Source organism: Schistocerca cancellata, chromosome 3 (assembly GCF_023864275.1).
Source record: "Schistocerca cancellata isolate TAMUIC-IGC-003103 chromosome 3, iqSchCanc2.1, whole genome shotgun sequence".
Taxonomy (NCBI): domain Eukaryota; kingdom Metazoa; phylum Arthropoda; class Insecta; order Orthoptera; family Acrididae; genus Schistocerca; species Schistocerca cancellata.
The window spans coordinates 188,276,058-188,294,074 of record NC_064628.1 but is presented as its reverse complement, the minus strand read 5'-3'; the positions used below and the strand labels follow the sequence as shown (position 1 = coordinate 188,294,074).

The following is an 18,017-nucleotide window of genomic DNA, read 5'->3' as shown; positions in this document are numbered from 1 at the left end:
TGTACGCTTCGCAATGTTGATGTGACGCTGATATCAGTGGCTCTGTATTCACGTAACTATATAAGATTTTGAGAAAACACAAAAAACGTGGAATAATACGTAAAATTTCGGAAAAATTAGAGTGTACACATGTTTTCCATGGTGTGGTCTCAGCTGATGCCTCGAATGGCGAAAATCAAGCATATTTAATTTGGTTACTAACAAATAGATTTCAAGTGATGTGACTTAATCTAATTACAATAATCCTTTATTCACGAACAGAAACATGCTTATCCTCTTCTCATTGGAGAGTGCTCCAGTTTAAAAGATGATGAATCGCATTCGCCCAGGAGGGTTTGAGTGGAGGGGGAGAGGGGGAATGGGGGTACATTTCCCTCTGGATGTCGTTAAATGTAGCACATACACATTCAAGTGCTCTCTGCGGAGAGGAGACTTGGTGGATAATCTAGATTATAGCTCTCCCAAGTGAGTAACCTGACACTGATAACCCTTACCATTGACCTCGATCTTACACCCTCTTTACTTCGTATACTCACTGATAACCTGCTGCCATCTGGGTTTTAGCCAATGTGAGTGACATACTAGGCCCTCTGTTATTATGCTCGTGTCATCCGTTTAAGTCTAATATGTGCTTACAGTTTTTTTGAAATCTTGTTCTTTGTGGTCTCTTCCTTTTTGGAGGTCTTCCATCCACAGCCACAGTTTCACAGATCATATAGAAGTATAAAAGTGTGTAGAAGAATGAATGGTTGCAAAGTAGGAGCCAAGAATCTGAGCAATAAGCACGTCTTTTAAAACTGTTAACTATTTATTATTAGTTAAACTAATACGTAAATAAATTGCCAGTTGTTGTAGTGACCACTTAACATGCTATTAATCAAGCGAAGTGCGTTATTGCCAAATAAGGCTTTATGTAGACGCAAAATACGGCATAGACCCCATACTGTGTTTCATTTGATGGTTCTTTTTGTAGGGCAGGAAAGGATCCAATTCAGTACCCATTCCAGTGTTCCTGTTTACCAGGCGAGTTTTATACCTACTATGATGTCTGTCAATTTGACCTCCTGCTCTCTTGAATGACAGCAAGACTCGTTCCTTCCTTTACTTTCACAACATGTAAGTTCACCAAGTATTCACAATCAAAAGTAATGGCAATGTGATAGAATATTCTACCGTTCTTCTTGTGACATGAACTTCAATTGTGAAGCCATTTGCTCAGCACCACACGTGAAAGATTGTAAATCATTACGAAGTGCAAACTCTTACCTGCTGCGAAGAAGGTTCCTTCTTCTTTAGTGACCCCTACCAACCACGGGACAGCAGTGTGGGGCGCCAGATGAACTGGATGTCTGGGGAGAAACGCGTCCTCTCCATCAGCCTCCACAACTGGCCGGAATGGCATAAGAGGAGCATACATGCCCCATTCCTAAACCAAAGACATCATCCATCATGAAACAGCTATGCTTTACCAGAAAGATCATTCATCTTACAGATATCCAACACTTTTGGGGAGTAATCCACAGATAGGAAGAAAGATACATAACGCATTTTGATATGCATGCTTCATGCATCCTGCCCACCTCTTCTCACTGAATTAACTAAAACTTGGAATGCATTTTTTTCTTTTTGTTCACTTGGTTATAAAATTTCTTAAGAATATATTTCATGACTTCTTGGTAAAATCTATCAAATGTTTTTCAGTCAGTTTTTTCTAATGATAGGGAATGAATATGAGTCATATACACTCCTGGAAATGGAAAAAAGAACACATTGACACCGGTGTGTCAGACCCACCATACTTGCTCCGGACACTGCGAGTGGGCTGTACAAGCAATGATCACACGCACGGCACAGCGGACACACCAGGAACCGCGGTGTTGGCCGTCGAATGGCGCTAGCTGCGCAGCATTTGTGCACCGCCGCCGTCAGTGTCAGCCAGTTTGCCGTGGCATACGGAGCTCCATCGCAGTCTTTAACACTGGTAGCATGCCGCGACAGCGTGGACGTGAACCGCATGTGCAGTTGACGGACTTTGAGCGAGGGCGTATAGTGGGCATGCGGGAGGCCGGGTGGACGTACCGCCGAATTGCTCAACACGTGGGGCGTGAGGTCTCCACAGTACATCGATGTTGTCGCCAGTGGTCGGCGGAAGGTGCACGTGCCCGTCGACCTGGGACCGGACCGCAGCGACGCACGGATGCACGCCAAGACCGTAGGATCCTACGCAGTGCCGTAGGGGACCGCACCGCCACTTCCCAGCAAATTAGGGACACTGTTGCTCCTGGGGTATCGGCGAGGACCATTCGCCATTCGCAACCGTCTCCATGAAGCTGGGCTACGGTCCCGCACACCGTTAGGCCGTCTTCCGCTCACGCCCCAACATCGTGCAGCCCGCCTCCAGTGGTGTCGCGACAGGCGTGAATGGAGGGACGAATGGAGACGTGTCGTCTTCAGCGATGAGAGTCGCTTCTGCCTTGGTGCCAATGATGGTCGTATGCGTGTTTGGCGCCGTGCAGGTGAGCGCCACAATCAGGACTGCATACGACCGAGGCACACAGGGCCAACACCCGGCATCATGGTGTGGGGAGCGATCTCCTACACTGGCCGTACACCACTGGTGATCGTCGAGGGGACACTGAATAGTGCACGGTACATCCAAACCGTCATCGAACCCATCGTTCTACCATTCCTAGACCGGCAAGGGAACTTGCTGTTCCAACAGGACAATGCACGTCCGCATGTATCCCGTGCCACCCAACGTGCTCTAGAAGGTGTAAGTCAACTACCCTGGCCAGCAAGATCTCCTGATCTGTCCCCCATTGAGCATGTTTGGGACTGGATGAAGCGTCGTCTCACGCGGTCTGTACGTCCAGCACGAACGCTGGTCCAACTGAGGCGCCAGGTGGAAATGGCATGGCAAGCCGTTCCACAGGACTACATCCAGCATCTCTACGATCGTCTCCATGGGAGAATAGCAGCCTGCATTGCTGCGAAAGGTGGATATACACTGTACTAGTGCCGACATTGTGCATGCTCTGTTGCCTGTGTCTATGTGCCTGTGGTTCTGTCAGTGTGATCATGTGATGTATCTGACCCCAGGAATGTGTCAATAAAGTTTCCCCTTCCTGGGACAATGAATTCACGGTGTTCTTATTTCAATTTCCAGGAGTGTATAAGCAACCAGTCATGTAACAGGGTGTTCTTTAGATCGAAATTTACGGAAAAGTAATTAAGTTATAAACTTCTTATTGATTTAAAATTTCCACGTGTAACACTATATTCAATACTCCCTTGAGAGCAAAATGTAGACCTGCCAGAGAATACTATATACCATTTCTTTCTAATACCACACTTCCTTAGTTCCAATTATTTGTGAATAATATATTTCAGGTTGACAATTAAGCGTCACAAGCACGTGCTTATACTCTGAACCTAACCCTCTACATGCAATTACATGCCTATAAGAGCAGATACCAAAACTATAAAGTGTATGCACCGAAGTTTGAGATATACCTTAATACTTACATATTTATTCGGTTTTAAATATGTTGCTTACAGGCACACAAATGTAATGCGCATCAAACTGAACACTAAAGAAGAAATTTATCTACAGCTACAACTGTACCTTAAATGGTGAAAGAGTATGTGAGTAGTGGTGTATGTATCTACAGGCACAGGCAGTGGCAAAAGTGACTAGTCCCTTGTGACAGCAGCAAACAATAAGTATATAATGGCAAGAAATTCAAATAGTAGTAAAGATATACCAGTACTGGAACGAAGGACCATTGTCCTCCACATGTAAACAATGCCATCACTTGACTTGACCTGAATTCACACACTTGTACTCTTCGAATTGTGACAATGACATTGCTTTCATAAACAAACTGCTCACTAGGCTAAGCTAATGACATTACTTATGTAAACAAAATTTCTACTTGTATTCTTATAATTTATTTAGGTCCCAGATATTAGTCCCCTTACAAGCTGCAATAATCATCCTCCCCTCCCTCCATACCCTCCATCCCACCACTCCTTATGATGTTGACCGCTTTCACATTTCAGTAGATGTGTGAAAAATGATGGTATTTTATCCTACACTTTTTGCCACAGTACATTATTCCAGTTATCTTAATTAATATAATGTATTACTTATTATCAACTTACGGCTGCCTCATGTTTACATCACTCTTATCTTAATTAGTAAGATTTTTGACCTAGAAATGAGGTCAGACACTTCGAGACTAGGGTGATATAGTATAATGGTGGCATGCAGAATATATTTAAAGTTAAGTATATTTAAAAGTGTTTGAAATAAGTAATAATTTCAGTAGTGATTTGTACTGTTGATGATTCACCAACAATATCTATTCTCAGTCTAACCCATTACTGCCTGTTTCCTCAAACTAATAGTAAATTAAGTAAATATATTGTTAAATTCTTGGAGTGCAGGGAGGCAATGTCGTCGTAAAATTGCACATATAATGGTTCGAGACGTATGGTGGCGGGTGACAAGGATATGGCATCCTACAACAATCCTCGCATCTGGCGCCTGAACGCCAGCATTAATGTACAGTAAAATGTCAAACTGAGAAGAATGACATAAATGATGATGACGACAGTGTTAATGAGGAAATAATTGGCGCTGATCTCAGTAACGAACTGGGAATAATTAGCAGAAATCAAATTGTAGATGAAACAGATAATTAAAGTTGAAATTTGAATGTGGACATCGAATCAGGAGATGCAGAAACAGACAAGAATCATGTTGAGAGTGTAGGAGAGGAGGATATGTTAACGCAGCTTTTACAAGAAATGAGTAACTATTCAAAATCTAAATAATAAAAACAATATTTTCTATTAAAAAAAAGTAGGTAGTACTAAACGAGAATTGAAGTCAGATAACCAGAGATTGAGCCCAGATTTGAACAAAATGTAGGATCGAAAGGTGATAGTTAAATATAATGACTTACATTGTTTACTTACAAGTTTCATAAACGAGATTGAAACCGACGAAAAGTGAAAATTCTCCTCATAATTACGACAGTACACAATATGATGAAGAGAGGGAAGGTGACGTCGTGGCTGATCAGTCTCAATTAAAATTACAGCCATAGGAAGATAATCAGTCAATAGAATCGAGTGCAGTATTTCATGTTGCCGTTGTTGACCGTCAGAGGTGAAGTGATTAAAACAATTCCGACGTCAAGCTGATTTCTGATATACGACAACTTATTTATGATCTTGTAATTAACATTAACAAGCTGGATAAATTTGTAGTTGTAATGATGAAACGGATCAGTGTTTGAAACGAGAGAATACTGATTAGTTAACACATTAAAAACCGCGATGATAACTGATATTCTGACGTAAACATTGACACTTTCGTTATCAAGGTAAAATTTAAATTTTTATGTTCACGAAATCCGAATGAGGCGGATAATATCGGTTGTTAAGCACAGCAAACCTATGTTGTTCACTACATTACGGGAAAGTTACGTGTGGAATATGCTACGACTTCTACAAAATTCAGAACAATGTTCTCAATTGGATATTTGGCCAAGGATCAGCAGAACAAAGCTCGTAATTTGTTAAGCTACAACGAGCATGCCAAGGGCAGTAATTGGAACTTTACATCAATTTCTGAGAAGGAATTAAAGCGTAACAGTAACCGAAATAGAAGGACAGTGTATGCTCAATTTGTGAAGAAGTTTATTTTCAAGTGATAATAACTACTGATTTCAGGACTTTGATTTTTGGAAGGTTTTATTAATTTTTTTATAAATGAATCTGTATTTAACATCATTACAGTGTTTTAACTTTTTAATTGGATTGTTATTTTATTGATGTTCCAGAGCCAGTTTTTGGTTTAAAGTGATGCTGCAGTCTGTTTCTTTTCTGTGTTTGAGAGGTGCTGGGGTGCAAAGCTATGTCACCGTGTTTTCATGAATAAAGATAACCTTCTCGTGGAGCACTGAGGAGTCACAACGCGGAAGACAGCTGGCATACTTTCTGGCGAGCGGAGCTCCGGTCCATGCTGTGCAAACCTGGCGTCGCACTCTACTACCCTGTGAGGATTAGCTGAGCACTCGTCCCCCCAGTCTGTTTATCAACAAGGTCATATGGCGTGGAAAGACAACGCGAGCCTTCAGTTTTGTGTGTAGTATGTACAGTTGTTTTCATGTTCTTTAGAAACCACATTACCTGCGAGCGCAGTGAGTGTTTAAGATAAAATAGTACAACGCAAAATGTGTACATCTGGATATTTCAAATTCTAATGTATTTATATAGCTCCGCTCTCCCTTCCCCACTATTTTCTTTTTTCATTTCTGCATGTATCAACTATTAGCATTTGTGCATTATACTTGGGACGTTTACATATTTTGGGTATCTACTTTATTAATGATGAGATTATTTTTAATCCGTTACTAAGCAAAAAGCTGACGTCTCTCTGCCATAATAATATAAATGAGAAAGTTCATCCTCCTTGATATCCATTTGTTAATCACAATGAAATTTACTTAATGAGTGATGGGCTAGATAGGATAACATGTGATGATTTACATTCTTCTGCAAAAACAGTTATAATCAGAGAGTAGTTGATTATTTAAGACACTTATTTAGTTATTTGGCTAATTAACATTCTTGAAAGTTAAAGAACACGTTACATATTTTTGCAGAAAGAGCTAGAGATTGTGCACTAAAAATGTGCCTCTTTTTTAATACTAACAAGCACATTAATTACTACTCTTCTTTGTTATGCACACTTGCTGTAGATATACATATTCTTAACCCTGGTTTACAAACATTGTCTTGAACTATGTATGATAAATTTTTTCTTTAATGTCACATATACTTATGCTTAGAAGCTATGTTTTCATGTGGTGCCATCCATTAAATGTAAATAGTTGAAATGCTTGTTAATTTACCATTCTGAATAAAAAATGGTCAGCGAAAGTAACCGGATACTTCCGGCATATGAAATCACCACATCCCGAAAACAGTCTTGGCAAAGAGGATAGAGGAGCGCACAATGGCTCAGGGCACTCTCTTGCACTTGGAGTGGGAAAGTGCCCCTAAAAGGAGAAATCACCAGGAAACAATGATCAAAGGCATGAGGATGTAGAAGGTAATGGAAATCATTACATGAAAGATCCGTAATGTGTATCGAGAGGACGTGTGGTCTGTAATTGAAAAAGTATAATTATGATGTCTCCATTGCCAAAGGATTCCGGAATAGTCCCCCATTTGGATCTCTGTGAAAAGACTGGCGAGGGGAAGGTGACCATGAGAGAAAGACATGAACAACAAACGAAACAATGACGTTCTACGAGTCAAGGCATGGAATGTCAGAAGTATGAACGTGGTAGAGAAGCTAGAAAATCTTATAAGGGAAATTCTAAGGATCATTGTAGATACAGTGGGCGTCAGTGAAGTGAAAAGGAATGAAGACAACGGTCTCTGCTCAGACCATTATAGGATAATATTAACAGTGGTGGAGAACGGTATAGCAGAAGTAGAGTTTGTTATGAAAAGAAAGGTAGGGCAGGGAGCGAGCTACTATGAACTGCTTAGTGGTAGGGTTGTTCTCATCACAATCGACAGCAAACCAACACTGACAGCTTTAGTTCAGGTATACAAGCCGAAGTTTCAAGAAGAAAAAGAATAGATACAGAAAATATGTGGTGGCATTGAACAGGTAATTCAGTATGAAAAGGGAGATGATAATCTAATACTCATAGGGGAATGAATAGGAGAGAGTTATTGAAGAATATGGGATTGGTAGTAGGAATGAGAGAGAAAAAAGACTGAGTTCCAAAGTATATTTCATCTAGTCATAGCGAATATTGCGTTCAAAACTCACAAGACCAGTAGGTATACCTGAAAAGGACCAGGAGATATGGGAAGATCTAATTTACACTACAACATGATCAGGCAGGGATCTCGAAATCAAATATCAGGTTGTAGGGTTTACCCAGGAGAAGTTATTGACTGGGATCATAATTTAGCAATAATGAAGAGTGGGGTGAAGTTTAAGAGACTAGTCAGGAAGAACCACTGTGCAAAGAAGTGGGAAGCAGAAGTACTAACAAATAAAGAAGTATACTTGAAGTTCTCTGAGGCTCAGCGGACAGTTCCGTTGCAGGGGAATTAACGTGTCAGCAATCACATAAGTTGGAAAGAGAAAAGTAGGCACCAGGAAGGTAACTGTGAAGAAACTATGGGTGGCAAAAGAACTACTTCAGTTTATCGATAAAAGAAGGACGTTCAGAAATGCCCAGAGAAGTTTATAATTACAGAAACACAAGTGACTTTGGAATGAAATAAAATGAATAGGAAGTGCAGGGAAGCTAAGGCGAAACGGCTGCGTGGAAAATATAAGGAAAAAGGTAAAAAAATAACTGTCGGAAAGACTGACTCAGCATACACAAAAGAGGAAAGAAGCTTTTGTGAAATTGAAAGAAAGGATGGTAACATTAAAAGCGCAATGGGAATTACACTGGTAAATGCAGAGGGGAGAGTGGGTACATGAAAGAGTACGTTGAAGGTCCCTGCGACTGTAAGGACTTGTCTGACGACGAGATGGAAGAAGAAACAGTAGCCATCAGGGAAGAGGTAGGGGATCCAGTACCACAATCAGATCGTAAAAGAGCTTTGGATGACTGAAGACCACGTAATGCAGAAGGGATAGGTAACATTCCATAGCAATTTCTAAAATCGTTGGGGGAAATGGCAACAAAACTACTGACGTTGGTGTGTAGAATGTATGTATAGTGATATACAATCAATCACTCGGAAAACCTCATCCACATAATTCTGAAAACATAAACAGCCGACAAGTGTGAGAATTACCGGACAGTCAGCTTAATGGCTCATGCAACCAAGTTGTTGACAAGAATATATACAGAAAAATAGAAAAGAAAATTGACGATCCCGTGGATGACGATCAGTTTGACTTCAGGAAAGGTAAAAACACCAGTTCTGAGATTGCGGTTGATGACTGAAGTAAGACTGAAGAAAATTCAAAACACATTCATAGGATTTGTAGACCTGGAAAAGCGTCTGACAACGTAAAATGCTGCGAGATGTTCGAAATATGCGTAAGCTATAGAGAAATAATGAATGACATACAATATGTACAAAAACCAAGATGGAACAATAACAGTGAAATAATATGAACGAAGTGCTCGGATTAAAAAGGGTTTAAGGAAGGGATGTAGCCTTTCGCCCTACTGTTCAATCTGACATGAAAGAAACCATGACAGAAATAAAAGAAAGGTTCAAGAGTAGGATCTAAATTCGAGGTAAAAGGACGTCAGTGATAATATTCGCTGATGTCATTGCTATCCTCAGTGAAAGTGAAGAATAATTATAGAATCTGCTGAATGTAACCAACAGTCTATTGAGTATGGAATATGGAGTGAAAGTAAATCGACGAAAGGTGAAAGTAATAAGGAGTAGCAGAAATGAGAACACCAAACTGGGGATCATGAAGTACAAGAAGTTAAGGAATTCTACTACCTAGCCAGCAGAACAACAAATGATGGAAGGAGCAAGGAGGACATTAAAAGCAGGATAGTACAGGCAAAAAGAGCATTCCCCACCAAGAGAAAGTTATTAATGTCAAACATTGGCCTTAATTTGAGGCAGAAATTTCTGAAAATATGCGTTTGAAGCACAGCATTGTATAGTACTGAAACATGGACTATGGGAAAACAGTAAGAAAATAGAACCGAAGCATTTGTGAAGCGGTGCTACAAAAGAATGTTAAAAACTAGGTGGACTTCTAAGATAAGGAGTGAGGAGGTTCTCTGCAGAATCAGGGAGGAAATAAGTGTACGAAAAGCACTGACAAGAAGGGCCGGGATGGTGAGAATCTGTTAATACGTCAGGGAATAACGTCTACGGTATTAGTGCGAGATGTTGAGGGTAAAAATGAGAGCTGTAGAGGGTAAAAACTGTAGAGGAAGACAGAGATTGGAATTTACCTAGCAAATAATTGAGGATGTATGTTGCAGGAGCTACTCTGAGAATAAGAAATTGTCTCAGGAGAGAAATTCGTGGCGGATCGCATAAAAGCAACCAGAAGACTGATGAGTCCAAAATATTGTTTTTGCCTGGTACGAGCTCTTAGTGGCAATCGAGAAAATTCTAGAAGGGCAGTGGAGTTCAGATGATGAGCCTGCCATCATTGCTCCTATGTACTTCCTGAATGGCTTTCGGTAGAATTATTTGCGTATTGTTCTGACTACTTTTAAGGTTGAAGCTATTAATGTCGTATGGTGGCACGTGGAATGCTACTAACACCAAGTGTATTTAAAAGTGCTTAAACTGAGTAATAATTCAGATAATAAAACGTACTGTTGGCAATTTGCTAACAATAACATTTCCGAATCAAATCCGTCATCGACTGCTTACTCAAACTAACAGTAAGTGAATTAAATCGATCGTTCACTTCTCCCCAGAGGAGAGAGAAAGTGGCGTCATGATGCAGGACACCTAGAGGTTATGTTATTGACAGTACCAGACAGCTACACATGCAGAGTGCCAAAACCTGGAAAATTACTGGAAAAAACAGGGAAAGTACTCAATCTAGATATAGTGAGGGTCAGTGAGGTGAAATGGAAAGAAGACAAGGGTTTCTGGTCAGATTAGTGTAGGGTAATATCAACTCCGACAGAAAATGGCGCAACGGGAGTAGGTGTCGTTATGAGTAGGAAGGCTGGGCAGAGAACGAGTTACAATGAACAGTTCAGTAATAAAGGCTGTTCTCATCAGAATCGACAGCAAACCAACACTGACGGTAATAGTTCAGGTATACATGCGGACGTCGCAAGCAGAGGATGAAGAGACAGATAAAGTATGTGATAATATTGAACGGGTAATTCGTTATGTAAGGGGAGATGAAAATCTAATAGTCAGCGGGCGTTGGAATGAGGACGGTAATAGGAGAGGGAGTAGAAGAAAGGATTATAGGACAAAATGGCCTTAGTAGATGATAAAAACTAATTGAGGAAAACTAATTGAGTTCTGCAATTAATATCCGTTATTAATAGAGAACACTCTACCAATATGTTCAGAGAAAATCAAGAGTACAAAAATACAAGTCACTAAGGATCGAAGTAAATCGGAAGTACAGGGAAGCTAAGGCAAAACGGTTGCCTGAAAAATATGATGAAATCGGAAAAGAAATGATTGTCAGAAGAATAGACTGATTACACAGAACAGTCATAACAATCTTCGGTGACATTAAAAGCAAGGGCGGTAACATTAAGAGTTCAGTGGGAATTCCGCTGTTAAATGCAGAGGACAGAGTGTACACGTGGAAACAGTACTTTGAAGGCTTCTACAAGGGGGAAGGCTTGTCCGATGTCCTAATAGAAGGAGAAAGAGAAGTCCTCGCAGGGGATCCAGTAGCAGAATGAGAATTTAAAACAGCTTTGAAATCTCAAGATCGAATGAGGTGGAAGGGATAGATAACATTCCATCAGAATTTCTAAAACCATTGGGTAAGTGGCAACTGAATGACTACTCATGTTAGTGTATGGAATGTATGAGACTGGCGATGTTTCATCTGCCTTTCCAGAAAACCTCATCCACACAATTCCGAAGAGAGCAAGAGCCGGCAAGTGCGAGAATTATGTCTCAGTCAACTTAACAGCTCATGCATGTCTAAGTTGCTGACAAGATAATGTACGGAAGAATGGAAAAGAAAATTGAGGACGTGTTATATGACCATTAGTTTGGCTTCAGGAAAAGTAAAGGCATCAAAGATTCAGTCCTGACGTTGCGGTTGGTAATGGAAGTACTCCTAAAGAGAAATCGAGACACATTCATTGATTTGTCGATTTGAAAAAAGCTTCGACAATCTAAAATGGGGTAAGATTTCCGAAATTCTGGGAGAAAATTGGCTGATCTATAAGAAAAGACAGGTGTTATACATTATGTGCAAGAACCAAGAGGGAGCAGTAAAGCGGAAGACCAAGGACGAAGTGTTCAGATTAAAAGGGGTGTAAGACGGGGATGTAGACTTTTTCCGCTACTGTTCACGAAGAAGCAGTGATGGATATAAAAGAAAGATTCAAGGGTGGGATTAAAATTCAGCTTGAAGGGATGTCAATGATAAATTTCGCTGGTGACATTGCTACCCACAGTGAAAGTGAAGAAGGATTACAGGATGTGTTAAATGGAATGAACCGGCTTAGCTAAAATGAGAACAGCAAGAAATTTAATATTGTAACTGGCGATCACGAAGTACACGACGATAAGGAATCCTTCTACCTATACAGGAGTATACAGGGTGTTACAAAAAGGTACGGCCAAACTTTCAGGAAACGTTCCTCACACACAAATAAAGAAAATATGTTATGTGGACACGTGTCCGGAAACGCTTAATTTCCATGTTAGAGCTCATTTTAGTTTCATCCACCTACGCTCAATGGAGCACGTTATCATGATTTCATACGGGATACTCGACCTGTGCTGCTAGAACATGTGCCTTTACAAGTACGACACAAAATGTGGTTCATGCACGATGGAGCTCCTGCATATTTCAGTCGAAGTGTTCGTACGCTTCTCAACAACAGATTCGGTGACCGATGGATTGGTAGAGGCGGGCCAATTCCATGGCCTCCACGCTCTCCTGACCTCAACACTCTTGACTTTCATTTATGGGGGCATTTGAAAGCTCTTGTCTTCGCAACCCCGGTACCAAATGTAGAGACTCTTCGTGCTCGTATTGTGGACGGCTGTGATACAATACGCCATTCTCCAGGGCTGCATCAGCACATCAGGGATGCCATGCGACGGAGGGTGGATGCATGTATCCTCGCTAACGGAAGACATTTTGAACGTTTCCTGTAACAAAGTGTTTGAAGTCACGCTGGTACGTTCTGTTGCTGTGTGTTTCCATTCCATAATTAACGTGATTTGAAGAGAAGTAATAAAATTAGCTCTAACATGGAAAGTAAGCGTTTCCGGACACATGTCCACATAACATATTTTCTTTCTTTGTGCGTGAGGAATGTTTCCTGAAAGTTTGGCCGTACCTTTTTGTAACACCCTGTACACTAAAACAGACGAAGCAAGGAAGACTAAAACGTAGACTGCCACTGGCCAAGTGAAATATGCTAGTATCAAACATAGTTCTTAATTTGAGGAAGAAATTTCTGAGAATATACGTTTGGAGCACAGTATTGCATGCTAGTGAGGCATGGACTGTGGAAAAGCCTTAATAGAAGAGAATCGAAGTATCTGAGATGTGCTGCTACACAAAAATATTGAAAATAAGGTGGATTGATAAGGTAATGAATGAGGAGGTTCTACGGAGAGTCGGCAAGGATAGGAATATATGGAAAACGCAGTCAAGAAGAAGGGACAGGAGGATACACTTATGATCAAAAGTATCCTGGCATCCCCCAAAACATATGTTTTTTCATATTAGGTACATTGCGCTGCCACCTACTGCCAGGTACTCCATATCAACGACCTCAGTAGTCATTAGACATCGTGTGAGAGCAGAATGGGGCGCTCCGCAGAACTCACGAACATCGAACGTGGTCAGGTGGTTCGGTGTCACCTGTGTCGTACATCTGTACGCGAGATATCAACATCGCTAGGTCCACTGTTTCCCATGTGATAGTGAAGTGGAAACGTGAAGGGACACGTACAGCACAAAAGCGTACAGGCCGACCTCGTCTGTTGACTGACAGAGACCGCCGACAGTTGATGAGGATCGTAATATGTAATAGGCAGACATCTATCTAGGCCATCACACAGGAATTCCAAACTGCATCAGGATCCACTACAAGCACTATGACAGTTAGGCGGCAGGTGAGAAAACTTGGATTTCCGGGTCGAGCTACTGCTCATAAGCCACACATCATGCTGGTAAATGCAAAACGACACCTCGCTTGGTGTAAGGAGAGTAAACTTTGGACGATTGAACAGCGGAAAAACGTTCTGTGGAGTGACGAATCACGGTACACAATGTGGCGATCCGATGGTAGGGTGTGGGTATGGCAAATTCCCGGTGAACGCCATCTGCCAGCGTGTGTAGTGACAACAATAAAATTAGTAGGCGATGGTATTATGGTGTGGTCGTGTTTTTCATGGAGGGCGCTTGCACTCCTTGTTGTTTTGCGTGGCACTATCACATCACAGGTCTACATTGATGTTTTAAGCACCTTCTCGCTTTCCACTGCTGAAGAGCAATGCGGGGATGGCGATTGAACCTTTTAACGCGATAAAGCACCTGTTCATAATGCACGGCCTGTGGTGGAGTGGTTACACGACAGTAACATTCCTGTAATGGACTGGCCTGCACAGAGTCCTGACCTGAATCCTATAGAACATCTTTGGGATGTTTTTGAACGTCGACTTCGTGCCAGACCTCACCGATCCACATCGATACCTCTCCCCAATGCAGCACTCCGTGAAGATTGAGCTGCTATTTACCAAGAAACCTGCCAGCTCTTGATTGGACGTATTTCTGCGAGAGTGGAAGCTGTCATGAAGGTTAACGGTGGGCCAACACAATATTGAATTCCAAAATTACCGATGGAGGGCACCACGAACTTTTAAATTATATTCAGCCATGTGTCCGAATACTTTTGATCACAAAGCGTAGGACATATGATAAGGCGTCACGGAATTAACTTCCATGGTACAAGAGGAAGCTAGAGAGGGTAAAAACTGAGGAGTAAGACAGAGATTGGAGTACACCCAGCAAATAATTAAGGACGTAGGGTGAAATAGCTACTCTGAGATGAAAACGTTGACCCAGGAGAACGTGGCGGGCCGCATCAAACCAGTCAGTGACTGACGATGCAAAAACAAATTAATGGTCTGACATTGTCACTTATTTATATCGTCAGGGGCATAGATTTCACGTGGTTCTGATGATTCCTTCAAATAAATACATATTTTATTCTACTTCTCTACTTTAACTTATAATTTTGAAGTCGAGTATCTTACATTGTGCAGAAACTATACCAGTAACAGGTAGTACGAAATTACCCATGCATCAACTGAACAAAACAGTTAAGATACCAACCGCATATTGAAACTGTGCAGCAGTCAGCTTATAGTCGTCTACATTCCTGAGGCAGTCGACCAGCGCTGCACTGGGCTCTATTGGACATCCCATGAGTGCAGCCAACTTTCGCGCATTGCGCTCACCTCCTGTCTCAGAAATTGCCCATGGCGATAGCGCTACGCCGCTCTGGGATATCGCCCGGTGGAAAAGACCTGCAAATTAAACAAAACTGTCATTGAAATTTGCATACACTCTTGTAATTGCAAATTACCTTACTATGAAATTCTCATTCCTGAGACATCGTTATCAACTGACTGCTTGTGTATCTACCCTTTTATGTAACGAACAGCACATTTTCTTGTGTATGCTCACGCCTGATGAAGCCAGTTGTTGGTCCTTTTTTCATGGATGAGACCTGATGTTTGATGAACGTAAGAGAAAAATAGCATGAAGACTGGTAGTAAAAACTCTCGCCGTGTGTGGACAGGCATTATCTTGCTGAAATGTAAGCCCAGGATGGTTTACCATGAATTCCAACAAAACTGGCCGTACTATACCGACGTCGTACCGCTGCGCCACGAAGGTGTCGCGGATGACAACCAAAGGATCCTGGGTGAAAATAAATGACACCTGAGACCACCACTCGTGGTTGTCAGGTTGTATGGTGGGCGACAGTCAGGTTGCTATCCTACCACTGCCCAGTGCATCTTGAGGCACGTCTTCGCTGGTCATTGGGGCTCAATTCGAAGCGAGACTCATCACTGAAGACAATCCTGCTCCACTCAATGAGATCCCCGGCGACTGTGTTCGTGCTTGTCAAACTACCTTTCCCAGCAAAGCCGTCGGATCTCTCCCCATCTGAGAACTTTTGGTGCATTATGGACGTGGCCCTCCAACAACCTCTGGACTATGACGATTTGACGAGCCAATTGAATAGAAATTGGCACGATATCCGCCAGGAGAACATCCAACAACTCTGTCAATCAATGCGAAGCTAAATAACTGCTTGTATAAAGGTCAGAGTTGGACCACTTCATAATTTACTTGCTCAATTTGAGAAGCTCTTTCTCATGAATAAATCACCCAGTTTTTCTTAAATAACAATCATTTGTCTGCCTGTACGATTTCCACCCTATTTGGATAATTCCTTTGTGGTACATGCTTTTTCTTTTTTTTTTAGATTGTTTTGTTTCGATTTGTCGGAAGAGCTCTCATTATCAAGTACTGGTTGAATATAGTGTCGCACCATTTTAAGCAAGAGCTAGTTTTTCCGCTATCCCATTGTTTATATCATCGTATCTCTCGAACTACATATAGCAAAATGATATAACATTACAGGTACGTCCACTGGTATAGGCTGATGCCGTCTACAAAATGTGTTGCGAATATAGTCAGTAGTAAACAACAAATAATATAAAACATTATGGCTATTACTGAAGTTTTACTGCATGAACTTCGAAAATACAGTAAGCAGTGAATTTTCCTTTTATCGTTTTGTGACCATTAACAGTCAGAAAAAGTTTCTTAAGGGTTTGAAATTGTGTATTGTGGTGTCACCGCCAGACACCACACTTGCTAGGTGGTAGCCTTTAAATCGGCCGCGGTCCGTTAGTATACGCCGGACCCGCGTGTCGCCACTATCAGTGATTGCAGACCGAGCGCCGCCACACGGCAGGTCTAAAGACACTTCCTAGCACTCACCCCAGTTGTACAGCCGACTTTGCTAGCGATGGTTCACTGACAAATTACGCTCTCATTTGCCAAGACGATAGTTGGCACAGCCTTCAGCTACGTCATTTGCTACGACCTAGCAAGGCGCCATTACCAGTTACTATTGATGCTGTAAAACATGTACCGTCAAGAGCGATGTTCACCAATTATGGATTAAAGTTAAGTATTCCAGCAGCTACATACGTTTTTTGCTAGTATAATTCCCTTGTCCTGTTCCAGACTTCACGCCAGCCTGCGTGAGCTTAAACGCGTGCCTTTCGGCTTCCTCCTAGTAGATTGGCTGTCTTGCCAGTCCACAACATTTATAGTTTGCCCTATGTGGCTAAGTGCTCTCATTTTTAAAATGCTGGGTGAATACATATAGTCTGGGTATTCTTGCGTGCCCTGAGTTGACTGCCTCAAGGCATATACAGAGTTGCTACACTAGTTAAAGCTAAAGACCGCAAATAACATCATAAAGGAACTGACTGGTACAACACGGGGTGTTGAAGCATTCACTGTACAGACTACAGCTCTGACAGTAATATACCCAGTTATGGCCATAGCCCATGCAAGGAAATACACATCCAATTGAATGAATCAATGAGAATTATCACGGGTATAATAAAATCCACACTGATCCCTTGGCTGCACATCATCAGTAACATTTCACCAGCAGTGACGCCAATAAGCAACCTGTCCAGAATGAAGGAAGCTGCATCACCCCTACTACCCCCGAGACCTTCCAGTTTATATAGTCTTAAATGAGCCTCCTTCACACCACTTGATATCACGCACTCCATTATGGTATAATGGAAGAATCAACAAGAAGTTTGACCTTAAATAAGACTGGTGCAAGAGATTGAATGCTGTAACAATGAAAATCAAGGTGTTCAAGATATACCTGCCTGTATACCGGGATATGATCTGAGGAGAAGTGAACAGTGTAAGAACCAGTCACACCAGGTGCAATGCTATGATACACAAGTGGGTACTCGAGACTCTCCAGCCTGCAGTTGTGGTACCCAAGAACAAACCGCACAGTATAATGTCAGAGACTGGCCTCTGAGAAAGTACCCAGGGCCACGCAATGATTTTATTAATGCTGCTCCCTCTGCTATCAAATTGGCTTCATTCAGTAGATGTTGAATTCTAATTAATTATATTGTTTTAATTAACAGCCTTAATTTTATAGTTTAAAAATCCTCCTTTTAGTATTACAGATTATTAACTTTAAGAATTTAAACATATTAGCTTTGTGATTAAATCCTAA

General features: G+C 41.5%; 1 protein-coding gene across 1 annotated transcript in view; it reads right to left on the bottom strand.

The window, feature by feature from the left end:
- LOC126174808 (venom carboxylesterase-6-like) overlaps positions 1-18,017 on the bottom strand; it is a 190,412-nt gene that overhangs the window by 90,312 nt on the left and 82,083 nt on the right. The window contains exons 5-6 of the mRNA XM_049921183.1: positions 15,053-15,246; positions 1,267-1,426 (exon numbers count right to left, since the gene is read on the bottom strand). Of these exons, the coding sequence (XP_049777140.1) occupies positions 1,267-1,426; positions 15,053-15,246 (354 nt within the window). The remainder of the gene's footprint in view (positions 1-1,266; positions 1,427-15,052; positions 15,247-18,017) is intronic.